The sequence below is a fragment of the Malania oleifera genome, chromosome 9 (genome assembly GCF_029873635.1).
Source record: "Malania oleifera isolate guangnan ecotype guangnan chromosome 9, ASM2987363v1, whole genome shotgun sequence".
Lineage (NCBI taxonomy): Eukaryota > Viridiplantae > Streptophyta > Magnoliopsida > Santalales > Ximeniaceae > Malania > Malania oleifera.
Genome location: NC_080425.1, coordinates 2,872,440 through 2,889,479, shown reverse-complemented (window position 1 = coordinate 2,889,479; position 17,040 = coordinate 2,872,440). Strand labels below are relative to the sequence as shown.

The following is a 17,040-nucleotide window of genomic DNA, read 5'->3' as shown; positions in this document are numbered from 1 at the left end:
CTCATTACATTAAGGTCAGCAATGCTAGCTTCTACTTTATCCTCATATTCGGTGCAATATTAGGTTATATTTGCTAGACATTGAGTGAGAAAAATACTCTTTATTGAATGTCATTACTATTAATTTGGGGAGACCTATGCAATTATCAATCATTTTTTTTCAAACATCTTTCCAAAAATACCCTCAATTTACAAGTTATCTTACCATTATAATATTTACAAATTATGGATATATAAATAATTTAATAAATTATTTATATTTCAAAATTAAAACAAATCTTCATAATTCATGTGATCTTAAATCCCCATTATCCCCTAAACATAGGATACCTAAAAATGTGAGGCACACATGAACTAGTACATTTTAAAAACACTGAAACTCCATCAAAGCTTTAAAAAAAATCACTTTTTTATTTTAGTTCAGGTTGAAATTGAAACAAAAATTTTGCAGTCAACAATTACAAGGAAATTGTGAACATGCAATTAAAAGCCCAAGGTTGCAAAGTACATCTGAGCACGGATTTTAAAAATAAAGACTTAGCCATCACGAGCACTTTTCCTGAGCAAATGGAGAAAAGCATGGTGTGCAATCAGTGAAGCAGACTTTGATACTTAGCATCATTGGCTGCATTTTTTTTTTCAAGTTCTTGCTCTGTGTGTGTGTGTGAGAGAGAGAGAGAGAGAGAGAGAGACAGAGAGAGGGAGAGAGATTTCAAAGTGATCTATCTATTTCTATTTGTAGGATTGGGTGCAAGAATACATTCAATAGTTTAAATCTTACAAATGATACAGTACAAAAAGGTACAAAATTTTGCGAGGGCAAGAATCAACGACGTGCAAGGATGGGACTTATTTTTACAGCTTGGAAAAATTGAATATGCAAATGAGCTATGAGATGAGAGCCAGCAAGTAAGACATTTGAACCAAAATGATGAATAACCTCTACAGACTCTATTAAACTTTGCCTACATCTGATGAAGCTTTATCTCTGCAGAACACGGGATGTCCAGATTCCAAGCTGCACTCCTCCCTGGGCAAGCTCTGCCCTCTCAGTCTTTCACGGCATGGAGCAAAGAACTCATGCCTCAGAGCTTCCTCTGCGCTGATCCTAAGTCTCGGATTCACAGTCAAGCATTTGTCCACGAGATGAAAAAGTGACCTCGGGATTACCCCGAAAAATTCTGGTCTCTTGGTGTTGAGTTTGCACCACTCCTGCAGCCGCATCGAAGGCAACCACTGTACATCTAAAAGGTCCTGCAACAAAATAATTCTTTCCAATATGAAGCATCTATCCCACCTGTTTGCCTCTAACCTGTTTAATCAGTCGTGATATGTGAATACCTGGGGGAAGGATGATTCCCGGTCGTGTAGCTTGGCAACTTCCCATAGATCCTCATTGCCCCTCAACTTTGCAATCTCTTTTATGTTCCTGTCAGGCAATTTGGACTGTTAGGATGCAAACAATGGAACTATAGAAGCTTTTCAATTAAAAGAAATGATACTCAATGACCAATCCTAGAAGAAAATGAATCCTTACGTTTCAGGTTCACCCATAAAGGGTGCTCTTCCAATCATTAGATAAAGTAAGGTGACCCCTGCAGACCAGATATCGGCCTTGGGGCCTTGATGTGGAGATCTCAACAAGACCTACACAGAACACTTTAACATTGAGCTCCTCTGTTTCCATTGAAAACAAAATTAGGAAAATGATAGCATCTACAGTTACTTTACAAATTTACTATGTCAGCAATTGAAATTTTCAAAATTTACAGTTTTACTGAGACTGAAGCAGAACGTCTAGAGGGAAACAAATGGAGAGATATGAAACTCCACCAATCAGTTTTAAATCTTTTTGACTGTTTCTTCTTGTTCAATGCCAACTACACATAATCTACCAATAAAACCAAGAAGTTGGAGGAAGAAAAAAGGAGAGGGAAATGTTTCATCCAGATATTTGTTTATATACCGTACCTCAGAATTGCATAGAAGAAAGTGGAAAGGCATGTATAGATTCCTGAAGCTGAAACTTGGACTGAGTTCAGTCATTTGTTAATTTTCATCTTAATGTTGTAGATGTATTAATTTGACATTGAACTACACTTATATCAGGATGACATGAAACAAATGCAGCAAACATAACCCAGCCAGGAAAGGAGAGCCCCAAAATTTTGTAACTTGTTATTTTACATATGGAGAATCATAGAACTTTTTTCCCAATAAAATAACAACCTTTCGTGCAGCAAAGTGCAAAGTTATGGGCCTGTTTGACATCACTAGCAAAAATTATGCAAATGAAAACCAGAAATGAAAATTGTAAACTAGAAAGAAACACTAAAAACTAAAAACTAGCAACCTGTTAATCTTTTCAAAACTAAAACAAAGTAAAACCTAATTGAACTCATGTTCATTTGTATCCTTGAATCAAATAACAATTAGAATACTATTAAAATAACAAAAATGCAAAATCATTTAGATTAGAAAATATTATTAAAAAATAGCTATTAATTACAATTATATTATTTAACTGTTATACTTTTAAACTCACTTTTTAGTGCTCCAAGGACAATACTATTTACATGTCAATTGAAAAATGAAAAAAAAAAAATTGCATGACTAATGTTTCTTTTCAAATTTTTAGAAATTTTATGAAAATTTTTGTTATTATTTTTCAAATGCACATCAGGTTTATTTTAGTTTTTGATGCATAGAATGAATGATTCAACCTGAAAATTCTGGATGTTAAAATGCTGTAGCAACTGATTCATCACAACAAAATCTGATTTTCGGCTTTTGCAAAAAATTGACATAAATAGAAAACTATCAACATAAATAAATGAGTGATTATAACATATTTTTCACTGTACAGCAACGAAAACAGAAAAAGGAAACAGAAATAAAACCCAGCAATCCCTACGACGATGGTGTATATCTAGAAACATTTCTTGTTTAGATTTCTATGCAAACTTTAATAGAAAAATAAATTTTGATGAATCTTGTAAAAGTGTTTTAACTTAGGCCAGCAGAAAACTGAGTTCAATTGTTCACATTAAATTTAGCGGTGCCATAAACAATAACACAGATGGTAGTGATAATGATGATGGCATAGTAATTTATTAAGGCAAATGACAGGGTACCCACATCATATATGAACAAAAATATTTTCAAGGTTATTATGTATACACATATTTCCTTAATGCATTGGAAGGAAATGGATTCACTTTAAAAAATGTAAAATTTGAAATGAATATATGCCACAGCATTTACACAGAGACATACAAAATTCAAGAAAGCATGATGATTAAAAACAAAGCTTCTATAGGAATGAGTAGCAATAAATTTCAGCATTGTGCCCTGTCCTAAAGAAAGTCAAGTCCAGTGATTTTCAGCTATTCCTTGTGACAGCTCAAGATTTCCACATCAATATCATTAGAAAGTTGCCATTTTTCTTAATTTAGGCATAAAATTTTGAAGTTACCAACCATAGCATGCCAAAAAAATGCAAAGCACACTCGTTTACCTTTTTCTTTGAATACAAATAAGAGCACATTTTGTTTTAATCGGATTTATTGTGACATATACGTGGTTATCTTACAACTTCACATTCTGGTGCACACTATTTTTTAACAATCGTGGATAACTACTCGCATACTACATGGGTCTATCTTATACTGGCTTTGGAACTACTCACAAAGACGATATGGGACTGGACGCACACTAATACTCCCCTTCGAGTCCATGGGGGAAATGAGACGAGGAGAGCCCATGAAGGGAAATGAGGTGAGGAGAAATCCAACCCACGGAGGAGCCAAGCAACCCAAGGCCCAGCTCTAATATCATGTTAGAGAGCTCATCCTCAAAACCTAGGTATCAAGGAGAGAGAGTTAAGAGGATCTTATACTGACTTTGGAACTGTTCACAGAGACGATATGGGACTAGACGCACACTAATATGTATATCAAGCTTTAACAATTTGAAACTACTTGATGCCAATTCTTTCGCTGATTAATTTTTTTGTTACAAATTTATACTTCTTTTTTGGCAGGGTGGGGGGGAGGAGTGGGAAGGAATGGGCTAGATAAACAAATTTTATTTACAACTATAAAATTCCTTGACTGATGGCAAGCCTTGACCCGGTGTTGCACCAAACCTAAAGGTAACAGGTTTAATCAAAGTGCACTGGGTGTCACAGTTTTTTTAAATGAATTTTTTTTTTAAATTACTACTGGCACAATCTTTGGCAAGTGGAAAAGCATGTGCATGATTTCCTGCTAACTGCTTGAAGATAAAATTTGCATCCCTTAACATGTGTTCACATGTTCTTTTTTTTCCCCTTTTTTTTTGGACAGAAAAAGAAACGTTTTTCAGACAAGAAAAAAAAAAACCATGGACAAGAACTTATGACAAGTACTAGATTTAGATTTTTTTTTCTCATTCCTATCCAATTATATATGACTTTTATATCCTTGGTGTAAACATTGTTTTAATATTTAGTTGGAAAGTATTTTTGATAATTGAGTCTCAAAATCATATTTATGATGCTTGCAAGCCTCTACCTGCAAAAGATAATGATTACTGGTCCTTAATGGGAAGTTTGTTTGTTAACATGTGGTTACCTCTGGGGCACGGAATCCCTTTGTTCCAACACAAGGGCCTTCTTTCTTGTGCTTTCCATCAACTGAAAACAAGACATACAAATACACAATCAATCTTCAAAGGACCATAGGTGGTTCAGCCAAACTAAATCATCAAATAATATGTGGGGCAAACCTTTATTCTTCAATAGTCCTCCCCCAACAACAGCAATTCCATTTGAGTGCAGTGGCATTGGAGTTTGATAATCAAGTTTCTTATCCAGTTTACCAGGAGGGGCAGCAACCCTCTTTCTTTTAGAAGCTGGAACACTGACTGGTTCTTGATAAGGATGCTGCAGTGCTTCATGCACCAGGCTAATCAGCTCCTTCCTACCTTGGCATGGCATGGGTTCCCTCAGTCTTTCAGCTGAAGGAGTCCTAGTGCTTGTCACATCCTTTGCGGAGGTTATGCCTGATCCATCTGCACCTTGGCTTTTCATTGTGTTCCAACTACCCAAGTCAGCCTGAGCCTTTCTTTTCATGTTTCTGGGTTCCATCATTCTAGTGTCTTTCATTGTCTGCTTATTGACTGCTTCCAAAGATTGAGTACTGGGGAACTTCTTACTTTTGGTAGAAGGTACAGATTTGGGATGGTTAAGTGCAACAGGATTGAACTTTACATCATACTGTTCCTTCGACTTGTCTGTAAAATGTTTATATAAACCTTCAGTTTAATATTACAAGTAGGTGACAATATGACCTGAACATCTTTCGATAAAAGTTATAGTGGAATATATACATATACAAAAGAAATTAAAATAACCTAGTTAGCTTAGCCGACATCAATCTAAACTTAAAAAAAGAAAAAAGGTGAAGAAGATTCACAAGAATGAAGAAAAGAGGTGAATATTTTATTTAAATTATTTTAATTAAATCTTAACTACGAAAACCACCAAAATCTTGAGGTGAACACAGCCCAATATTAAAATTTTATACTAAAGTCAGGTCAGTGCTATATTTACTATTCCAAAATTTACAGATTCTAATAAGATAGAGACTTACTAGTGGTTCCATACTTCAGACGCAGATCCTGTGGGAAAAATTTTTTTTTTTTTTTAAAGGAACAAAATAATGAACCACCACATTAATTCTTTGAAAATTAGAGGGAAAATAAATTAAAAGAACTTCAAAAAAAGCACTTGAAATTAGAAGAGGTATCACTGACCATGGCAAGGTTGAAATCAATAAGGTAACCTTTATTGATTTTACGAGAGAAAAGGAAGTTGCCAGGTTTAACATCTCTATGCACAACTCCCTGCACATGTAAAAGAAACATTCAAGATCCCTTGATTCTGGAAGAATTGCATACCACATAATTAATCCCTTGCATGGTTTCCACCTGCTTATGTAGACTTGCAAGTGCTCTAAACATGCAGTAGCCATACCACTGGAGCTGGAAAACATCTATTTCTTTCTTCAACATCTGAAATTTAAAAGCAAAATTACCATAAGAAAAGAAAAAGAAACAAGAGGCGGCTTTAAACATCAAATAATAAAAGAATTACCTCAGGTCTGTCATGATCAACATGCTCTAGAACAAAGCACTCAGAATTTCCACTCTTGAAAGAGTCTTCAAATTTTATTACAAAGTTCTTACCCCTGAATTAGAAGAATTTTCTTTAAATGCCATAACTTCTTGAAAATAGACACTAATCACACTTTCTTTCTGTGGAGCGAACTTCCTAAATATCCTTACCCAAATCGTTCCAGCATCCTTCTCTCATTGTTAACATGGTGCCTATGAGCATTTGAGTGAGGGCCTGTAAACACAAGCATGCAAATTTATATTGGGGAACACTATTATACCTACAACAACATCAGAATTGGCTAAATATGTGGACATTCATAGCAAATTTTTTTTTAGGCAAACTGAATAGTGATTGATACCATAAAATCTAACTTGTAAAAGCAACAGGTGGTATAAATACATGATAACATGAGTTTTTCCAATGTTCCATATAGTTAGCACATTTCCAAAGTATTAGTTGCAACATTGTCACCAAGAAAAAACTTGGTTACAATATAATTCAATTAGTCTATTGTGAACAGATGCACTATTTTAACATAATGTTTTGAGATTCCATTACTGCATATTAAATCCCTATGAGAAAAGATCCTACTAGATGTTGAGGACAACCCAATAGTAAGGGTGTTACAGTCAAACCAGGTCATGCACTCACTTCACAAAACAGCCTCTCCAATTGTGGAGGCAAGGCTGCATAAATCACACCCTCTCTAGAGTCTAGACCCTAATAGGGTGTGGGAGGTTTGTGCACTGGGTGTTGCATTTGCTTTTTTTAGAAAATCCTACTATCTAGGAATGCATCTCAAGATTACTGCAACTCTAAAATGCTACACACAAATTTAGAAAAAAAAAAATAGATATATATTGTTTCCTTGATGCCTCCAGGATTTTAAAAGTGTTAGGTGGTCTTAGGCCTTCTCAACCCCAAAAGCTAGCTCTTGGGGTGAGGTTTTCTCTCACACTTAATAACTAACCACCAGCCCCTTCTACAACCAATGTAGGATAACCCCAACAATCTCCCCCTCACACATTGGGTTCCAAATCGGCGGCCCCACGTACTCGGCATCCCGGGGAGAATGTTGAACTATGGCTTAGATACCAGTGTTAGGTGGTCTTGGACCTTCTCAACCCCAAAAGCTCATGAGGTTGAGAAAGCATAAAACCACCTAACATTGGTATCAGAGCCATGGTTCAACATTCTCTTCAGGGTGCCGGGTATGTGGGGCTGCCGATTTGGAACCCGATGTGTGAGGGGGTGATTGTTGGGGTTATCCTACATCGGTTGTTGAAGGGGCTGATGGTCAATTATTAAGTGTGAGGGAAAGTCTCACCCCAAGAACTAGCTTTTGGGGTTGAGAAGACCCAAAACCACCTAACACTGGTATCAGAGTCATGATTCAACATTCTCTTGGGAAACCTGAACAAAAATAGAGATAAAAACGCACACAAAAAGAACACCGAGATATACGTGGTTCGGCTAAATTCAGCCTAGATCCACGGGAGAGATAGCTAGTATTTTCTGAAAAATACATAGGAGGAGGAGACAAATTCTCACTCAAAACTCTCTCAACTCTCTTTGCCTTCCCACCCACTACCCACAACTCTATTATAATTTCAAGAAAACTCCCACAATCACATTTGAATATTTCTACAATCACATTTGAATTTATCTCCTAATTTAGTGGAGAACCACCCACAGGTAAGTAACGGAAGAGAAACCGCAACACCTGAATAATTTCCACCTTAATTCCTGCATTAATTTGGGTATGGATCTATCAATTCTCCCCCTCCATACCCATCAGAGGAGAATGTAAGCAACCATTCTTCAATTGGTATCCATCTTGGCTATGTCTCTGCATAGCTCAAACTTCTCACGAGTCACTATTTTTGTCAACATGTCTGCACGGTTCTTGTCTGTGTGAATCTTTACTAGCTTTAACAGATATTGTTCCATCACTTTGCGTATCCAATGATGGCGAATGTCGATATCTTTCGTTCGAGAATGATACATTGAATTCTTACTCAAGTCCAGACCACTCTGAGTATCACAATGTACTTTGTATTCTTTCTATGTTGACACCCACTTCTTGAATAAATCGATTTAGCCATAACATTTCTTTACCAACTTTCATTGCGGTAGTGTATTATGTCTCTATTGTAGATAAAGCAACACACTTCTGCAACTTGGATTGCCATAAGACTGCTCCCCCTGCAAAAGTGAAAAGAAATCCTAATGTAGATTTCCTACTATCAAGATCACCTGCCATATCGAAATCAGTATATCCTTCCAAGACTGGTTCAGTTCCCTAAAACACAAGGACATCTTTGATGTATACTTCAAATACCTAAAAATCTACTTAACTGATTCCCAATGGTCTTTGCCTAGATTTGAAAAAAACCTACTCACAACACCTGCAGCGTGGGCAATATCCGGCCTTGTGCAAACCATTGCATACATCAAACTACCAATTGCTAATGAATATGGAACTGCTTCCATTTCTTCCACTTCTTTCCTCGAAGAAGGACACGATCTTTTACTCAACTTGAAGTGATTTTCCAATGGAGTAGTGACTGGCTTTGCATTCTTCATGTTGAACTTTTCAAGCACCCATTCAACATAACTTTCCTGTGACAACCACAATTTCTTGGCTTTCTTGTCACGAACAATTTTCATGGCCCATATCTGCTGAGTTGGACCTAGGTCCTTCATGTCAAAGAACTTGGACAGTTCTTGCTTTAGTTCGGTAATCATACCTGCATCCTATCCAACAATCAACATGTCATCAACATAAAGCGTCAATATAATGAAATTACCTTCAGGGAATTTTTGAATGTAGACGCATTGATCTGCTGCAGTTCTCTTGTAACCATGACCCACCATGAATGAGTCAAACTTTTTATACCACTGTCTTGGCGCTTGCTTAAGACCATATAAACTCTTTTCCAACTTGCAGACCATATGCTCCTTTCCCTGAAACTTCAAAACCTTCAAGTTGTTTAATATAAATTTCTTCCTGTTAATCTCCATGGAGAAAGGTTGTCTTAACATCCAACTGTTCAAGCTCCAAGTCCAAACTTGCTGTCAACCTGCGTATCACTCGTATTGAAGTCATCTTTACCACTAGTGAGAAAATCTCGTCAAAATCAATACCCTTTTTCTGCTGAAAACCTTTGACAACCAACCAAACTTTATGTTTAATGATCTTTCCATTGCCATCTTTCTGCAACTTGTACACCCATTTATTTCTTAATGCTTTCTTTCCTTTAGGAAGTCTTACCAATTTATATGTTTGGTTCTTTTGTAAAGAGTTCATCTCTTCTTGCATAGCCTGCAACCATTTACCTTTTTCTGGATCATTCTGAGTTTCTTGAAAACTCTCTGGCTCTCCCTCATTAGTAAGGAGAATATACTCAGACTCTAGATATTTCTTTGATGAAATCAATGTGCACTTTCTCTAAGATCGTTTTGGCTGAGGCTCTTCAACTGGTAGAACTACTTCTAGTTCTGTAGCTTCTAGCAGAGGAGATTGTTGCTCCTTCTGCTCAGGAACTACTTCTGGTTCTATAGCTTTTGGCGGAGAGGATTGTTGCTCCCCCTGCTCAACACCCTCGGTATCTGCTTCCTGTTCTGTTTCAAGAATTTCATCCTGCAAATCTTCATTGTTTGTGGGCAACTGTACTGGTGCAGGAACAACAATGAAATTCTGAGCACTGGACTAAAACTAGTAGGCTTTATTGACTTTCCAAAATCTTCATACATATGATTTTCTTGAAAAATAACATCTCTACTTCTTATCAACTTCTTTGTTTTTGGATCCCATAGCTTGTATCCAAACTCTTCATCTCCATAGCCAACAAAGATGCATGGAGTTGACTTCACATCAAGTTTCTGTCTTTGCTCCTTGGATACATGTGCAAATGTTTTGCACCCAAACACTCTTAGATGAGAGTAGGAAGGTTCCTTGCCAAACCACACTTTCTCTGGAATTTCAAACTGCTGCAAAATAAAAGGTGATTTGTTGATAAGGTAGCATGCAGCACAAACTGCTTCACCCCAGAATAACTTAGGCAGTTTAGCCAAACTGAGCATGCTTCTGACTCTTTCCATGATGGTCCGGTTCATTCTCTCAACTTTACCATTTTGTTGTGGGGTTCATGGGACCGTCTTCTCATGTCGGATACCGCAAATAGCGCAGTATGCTTTGAATTCTCTGGGAATGTACTCGCCTTGGTTTTCTGATCGGAGACACTTCAACTTCTTTCCTGTTTCTCTTTCCACCATGGCATGAAACATCTAGAAGTTGTCAAATACTGGGTATTCCGCCTCTGTTGTGGCTAAAGCGGTTTATCCAAGAACTAGGTGTCACACATAAAGAATACAAAGTACATTGTGATAGTCAGAGTGCTCTGGACTTGAGCAAGGATTCAATGTATCATTCCCGAACGAAGCATATCGACATTTGCTATCATTGGATACGCGAAGTGATGGAATAGCAGCTATTAAAGCTAGTGAAGATTGACACAGACAAGAACCCTGCAGACATGTTGACAAAAGTAGTGACTCATGAGAAGTTTGAGCTATGCAGAGACATAGCCAAGATGGATACCAATTGAAGAATGGTTGCAAGCACTCTCCTTTGATGGGTATGGAAGGGGAGAATTGATAGATTCATACCCAAATTAATGCAGGAATTAAGGTGGAAATTATTCAGGTGTTGCGGTTTCTCTTCCGTTACTTACCTACGGGTGATTCTCCACAAAATCAGGAGATAAATTCAAATGTGATTGTAGAAATATAAAAATTTAATTGTGGGAGTTTTCTTGAGTAGTTAATACTCCTTGGTGTATAAATAGGTGTGTGTTGTGAATGTAAGAACATCATATTATAACAGAGTTGTGGGAAGTGAGTGGGAAGGCAGAGAAAGTTGTGAGAGTTGAGAGAGTTTTAAGTGAGAATTTGTCTCCTCCTCTTCTGTATTTTTCAGAAAATACTAGCTATCTCTCCCGTGGACGTAAGCTGAATTTAGCCGAACCACGTATATCTCGGTGTTCTTTTTGTGTGTGTTTTTATCTCTATTTTTGTCTAGATTTCTTAACCAGTGGTATTAGAGCCGACGGTTCGTAACTCTGAGTGAGCAACATCATAAAAGTTGAGACGTGAAACTAATTTTCCTGACGTGCTAACAATTGGAGGACCAAGTGTGTGACCGAAGCCAATAAGGATCATCTAGGCTAAGGATGAACCTGAATAGGGTCAAGACATGGGAGGTAGGATTGGTTTGGAGGCACGTGGAATGCAGTCCAAGGCACATAAGGCGCCAATGGGAAGGCCCACTTGAGCAACTATTGGGGAATTAGGCTTACTCCCATAAGGGAGACAATTTTCGTTCAAAGGGGAGTAGTTGGAACTCAGAAGTGAGGGAGAAATTGTTGAGAATTCCACTTGTGAGTTTGTCCCACATTGGAAAAATTGAGTGGATGATGGGTGTTTATATACATGGTTGGGCCCAAGACCCAATAGGCTTAGGTTTTGGGTCAAGTTGGTGTTCACCCATGTGTATCAAGCTCACCCATGGACTCCTGCGGTGCTAACAAGTATCTCCCCCTCACACATCGGGTTCCAAATCAACGGCCCCACGTCACCATTTGGGATAACCCCAATAGAAAGGAAATTAGTAATATCATCCAGCAACACCATTTGCATACATCACTTCATAAAGAAACCAGCTGAACGGTTACGTTACTAATTCAGTCGTGCTCCATGTGATTGATCAAAGATCCTCCTAAAAAAAACAGCCAACCCAACCATAACTTGGATCTCTTGTTACCATTTCATTTTATTGTTCTCCTAAAAACATTCTAGTGATCAAATGGAGCCTAATCAGATCCCAACATGGAAAATCATCTCAATGACAGTTCAAAAGAAGACATGCCTCCAGACGCACTTTCTCCATAAATGTTTGAAAACCAATGAAAGATTAATAAACTCCAGATTTATTCCTCTATGACATTAAAATCTTAATAGAAAAATACAATCCAACATCCTGGAAGTAAATAACCTCCAGTTATACTACCCAAAATACAGGAATGTTAAAATACAAAAAATAAGAAAAGGCACAAACAAGAAATAAAAAACTTCACTCATACATTTTATGGCAAATTTTATTCCATCGCATATCCTCCGTGCTCTATAAACCGTGCCATAGCCACCTGCATATTTGAGTCTATGAGAAAGGAACAGATGGAATAACATCATGATAAACAAAGCAGAAGCAAAGATGCCCAAAGACCAATAGTAAAGCTTTAATACCAGAACCTTCCTCCTCCTCCATGATAAAAGATTCAAAATTTGGTAGCATCTTGGGCTGTGATTGATCCTGTAGGACAAACATCAACAAATCTCAATTACTAAACTGAAAAAAAATTGATAACAGCACAATCTATACTAAAAAATATGTGCCAAACCCAGATAGTAGAAGACGACTTTTCAGCCAACTGTGATCTTGAAGAAATGGAGCTCACATTTGAAAGAATATGTGCAGGATTTTCCTTTTTCTCTGTAACATATGTTTTATTAGGAGTCTGCTTCATCTTTTGCTTCATTGAGATGGGCTTCTGATCTCTTCTATGGTGCTGTTGCTCTTTAGTTGCTGTAACAGACTTATTACTCTTTGATAACCTGCAGAAAGTGTGAAGTTCTGGAGTCATCGCATCCCCATGAATGGTCTTCACCTTGGCAGGAGATTTTGTCATCTGCTTCTGAGCAGCCGAGAGTTCAACAGCTGAAAAGAGACTCTGTCTTTCCCCATGAGCATTTTTCCGTTCAAAGTCATTTTTTGGTGATATATCCAATTCAGTGGTGTTATACTGTGGGTCAAGACTATCAATTTCTCCTTTTTGCATAGCAGAGTCAATTAATGGCCCTCCCTCCTTGCCCTTCATGATTCTTTTGTTTTCACTTATTCTGACATCTGTCGTTTTACACACACGGTGAACTTCTCCAGCTTCCACAGGTGAAATGTTGCCTTGACTATCTATCTCCAGGCATTGTGAGGGATAAAAATTTATTCTGTTTCTAGGATTCATCTCAACTTGTTTCAACACAATTTGATTTTCCAAGATATCAGTTAGAAAAGATGTCTTGAAATCAGGCTCACTTGATACTATTCCGTCAATTATCATTGAGTCAGGCATATTTGGGCAAGATTCAATTTTGAGAAAACTCTGCTGACATCCTTGTGTACATACATCATCCCGCGCCTTCTTATGAATGCATATATTTATCTCCTTTTCACCTTCTACGCATGCAGTTTTTTCCAGTTCATAACTCAACAATCCAGAACCAGAGTTGGCAAAGAGGGGGTTCACAATCATCGCTTGATTTAAATTAAATGAGTTAAATGCTGGGATTGACATGCCAAATGGCGTAGTATTTATGGTACCACCAGCTACATGAAAATTTTCCTGCATGATGATAAGACATCAATAGCTATCTTACAAGGGAGAAGTCCTGTGAAAATTGAATATCACCATAAATATTTTGTGCAAATGAGGCTATTTTATAGCAATGGAAGCCATCAGCTGTACATTTGCTGCATGCACTTCCATTTTTCCAACGGCCCCATTTGGGAACTTCAATTTCAAACATCAGCTAACCAGTTAAAAAATAAATAAATAAATTCATTAAATTCCCATGAAAATCCTGATTAAAAAAAAGAGGATAATCAAATTACACTTGACTATGAGCTGACTGATCAAAACATATGTGTGCATGTGTGTGTGCATGTGTGTGTGTGTGTGTGTGTGAGAGAGAGAGAGAGAGAGAGAGAGAGAGAGAGAGAGAGAGAGAGAGCATAAACTTAAATTAGAGTCACTATGCTTGGAATTATAGTTTTAAAAAGAGTTCAATACAATTCAGCTTAATTGAGTTCAATTCAATATATTTAATAGAATGAAATTGAATTCTATTAACTGGTATTACAAATGGAAAATTGGTTTACTCAGTTTTTCCTATTTTTTCCCTTATTTGTAATACATTTAAAGGGGGATTTATAAGTTGCAGGCAACAACAGTATTTCGTTTCTAATTCTCAGATATTCTCTCCAAATCACTATTTATTTTTGTCAGATTTGTACCATTTTTAGCATTGTGATAGTAACCAACTCCTTTTCATTTCTTTGCAGTCCGAGCACCACTTTTTCTCTTCTTTTTTTTTTTTTTTTTGGCCAGATTTGTGAACTCACAAATGAAGTGATTTGCAAATCCTACTACTCCAAGCAATGACCGTGAATAGTTGCCCAACATTTTTTTTTTTTTAAAAGTCAACGTACCTCAGCCTCGGCCTTTTGAACTCTCTTGATCAAAGGCAAACCAAAGTGAGATCCCTCATTCACTGCAATCCATCATCACAATTGCCAATCGAACAAATTAACTTCCGAATCAATATATGAGGCACTATTTAAGTAGAATTCTCAATATACATTTCTTGTTTCCCTAAGAAAAAGATCTAAAAATTAATTCCCGGCTCTTCTAATCCCCTTACCATCTAGAAAATCCAGTGTTACTCTCTTCTTCGCCACTGCCGCAACTTCAGAATGCGGCATCACCCGCTTCCGCCTCCTAGAGTATGTGATCAAAACATCATCCCACAACTGCTTCAGTCCTTGCACTCTGATCCCGATGCGCGGCACTAGTGAAACAATTGAGCTAAAATTCGATGCAAACTGCGCAAACGATGCGTACGCGGCGAGAGATATAGTAACTACAAGATCGCCGGTCAAGAAGAGAGGCGAGTCAGGAATCGAACACAGGAACTCGACGAACTCAGGCGTTGCGCGGAACAATGTGCATTTGGCGGAGAGTTCTGCAGGAGTAGCCGGACGGCCGATGGCCAAGAGAAGAGAGAGGAGGTGCCATGCCTTGTGCGAGTGAGAAGCGGATACAGTACTGAGTTGCGAGTTCGCGAGGTGAGTCACCATGACCGTTTCAGGTGGAGAAGGAAAGAGGGGAAGAGTGCGATAGATTATGCCATTAGGGTTCCTGAATGGGTTTGGCCGAGAGGAAGAAAGGGTCCGCACGTGCGAAATTCCCGCGCTTTCTGTCTGCGTGTGGAAATTATTCAGCATTTTGAATCGAACTTGAAATTACGGAAATGTCCTCCTTATGGTGACGCATGCGCAAACTTTTCGGTGTTGTTGGTTTTCATCATTAAATATAGTTATGCATTATATTAAAAGTGAAATCAATAATATAAATTTAACAATAAGGCATGTGCCAATAATAATTTTTTATTTAATCATGTTTACAGTTCTTTACACACCCAAAGAATTTACTAAGACAACGAGGCAACTATAACCCTCAAGGTTCAAATTTCAATATTTCCTTAACAAAATGTCAAGTTTACCGAGCAATCATGAAGGCAAAGTGCGTAAAAATTTATATTTTTCATTCGCTCATTTAACCTACCGAGGAATTTTTAGATTAATATGGTTTTCATTTCAATATTATATACACTTTATTGCAAGCCGATGAATTAAAAGATTAATACAACATAAAATGGTATACGAGGTACACATTTTTAAATTTATATTATAACATAAGGGTAAGTTAGGTGTAGCTCCTATAGAAGATAAGAGAGGGAGAGGGACGACTTAGATGGTATGAACACTTGCAACGTAGGCCTTATAGTGCACCTGTGAGGATGAGTGACTTAGTTACTGTGGGGAGCAGTAGAAGAGGTAAGGGTAGACCTAAAATAACTTGGGAGGAGATAATGAGTAAGGATTTAATATCCTTGAATCTATCCAAAGAAATGGTCAATGATCGCATAAATTGGCGGAAAAGGATTCATATAACTGACCCCATTTAGTGGTTTGGTTTTGTTGTTGTTGTATATTATAACATAAGGGTGTTCGTAGAATCGCCCAATAAATACCCTAGATAAGAAAATCTTCAAGTCGATTTAGGACCTAAAGATTAGTGCCATGGTTGCTTTGAAAGACTTGCTTTGCTCTCAAGAATATGGACACCTCAATTGAGAATGACATAAATGCCCTAACCAACCATGTCATTTGTAGTTTGATTAGGGAAAGTCCTACCAATACTTTGACGTTTGTGTTCTCTACATAGCTTAATATTTCCTTCCTAACCTTGTAGAGAGCTATTAGAGGATTAAAGTTGGTCGAGTGATTGGAAGCTCTAGTAGGTTAGCATGTTGAGTGAAAGCAAACTAAGAATGATCTAAAGGACAAAGTTCTTCAATGAATTCTAATGATTTGTTTGGTACATAAGAGTAGAATGTGATATAATGAAGTTGATCTTTATAATTTCATATATTCACCATATAAATTTATAGTTTATCCTACTATCATTCTATCTTATGCATGTGTACCAAACATTGAGTAAGTGTTAACTCAAGAGTAGGAGCTATGATAAGCAAGTAGGTTAGTAAGAATACATCAAAGTGGTATGAGCTAAGAATATGCCTTTTTCAAACTCCTGTTTACTCCTAGAGTATACTTAGGATTTGTCAATAAGTTTTCACTAGATTCTAAGTGTTCACTTGAGTTACGATTACATAGTTGTTTTCTACAAAAAAAAGTTTATATGCACTCACAATTCAATTTTTGATTTGCAAAGAACTAGAGTGTAATCTTGGGAGAGAGAGGAATTCCATTGCCTCTTAGTCTAGTTTCATAAAGAAGACGCCAGTTACTACAAGAATTATATTGATAACTTAGATAGGTTTGGGGGTTGAGACAAGTAATATGTTTGCAAAAACAAAGTTTGAAATGTTTTTTGAGTAGTGTTCTAGCTATGATTCTCTAAAACCTATGTTAGTTAAAGGAAATAAAGGAGTAAGCAATAGTTTCTTGGAATATCTTGT

General features: G+C 37.1%; 1 protein-coding gene across 1 annotated transcript; it reads right to left on the bottom strand.

Annotated features, from left to right (window-relative positions):
* Positions 1 to 707: 707 nt before the first annotated feature.
* Positions 708 to 15,245, bottom strand: LOC131164533 (uncharacterized). The gene is made up of 15 exons (XM_058121799.1): positions 14,698 to 15,245; positions 14,486 to 14,547; positions 12,678 to 13,619; positions 12,466 to 12,532; positions 12,303 to 12,365; positions 6,327 to 6,390; positions 6,136 to 6,229; positions 5,970 to 6,053; positions 5,796 to 5,885; positions 5,633 to 5,660; positions 4,767 to 5,273; positions 4,613 to 4,674; positions 1,537 to 1,646; positions 1,341 to 1,428; positions 708 to 1,253 (listed from the first exon to the last, which is right to left on the bottom strand). The coding sequence occupies exons 1-15, from the start codon at positions 15,131 to 15,133 to the stop codon at positions 954 to 956; spliced, it is 2,997 nt and encodes a 998-aa protein (XP_057977782.1). The 5' UTR covers positions 15,134 to 15,245; the 3' UTR covers positions 708 to 953.
* Positions 15,246 to 17,040: the final 1,795 nt, after the last annotated feature.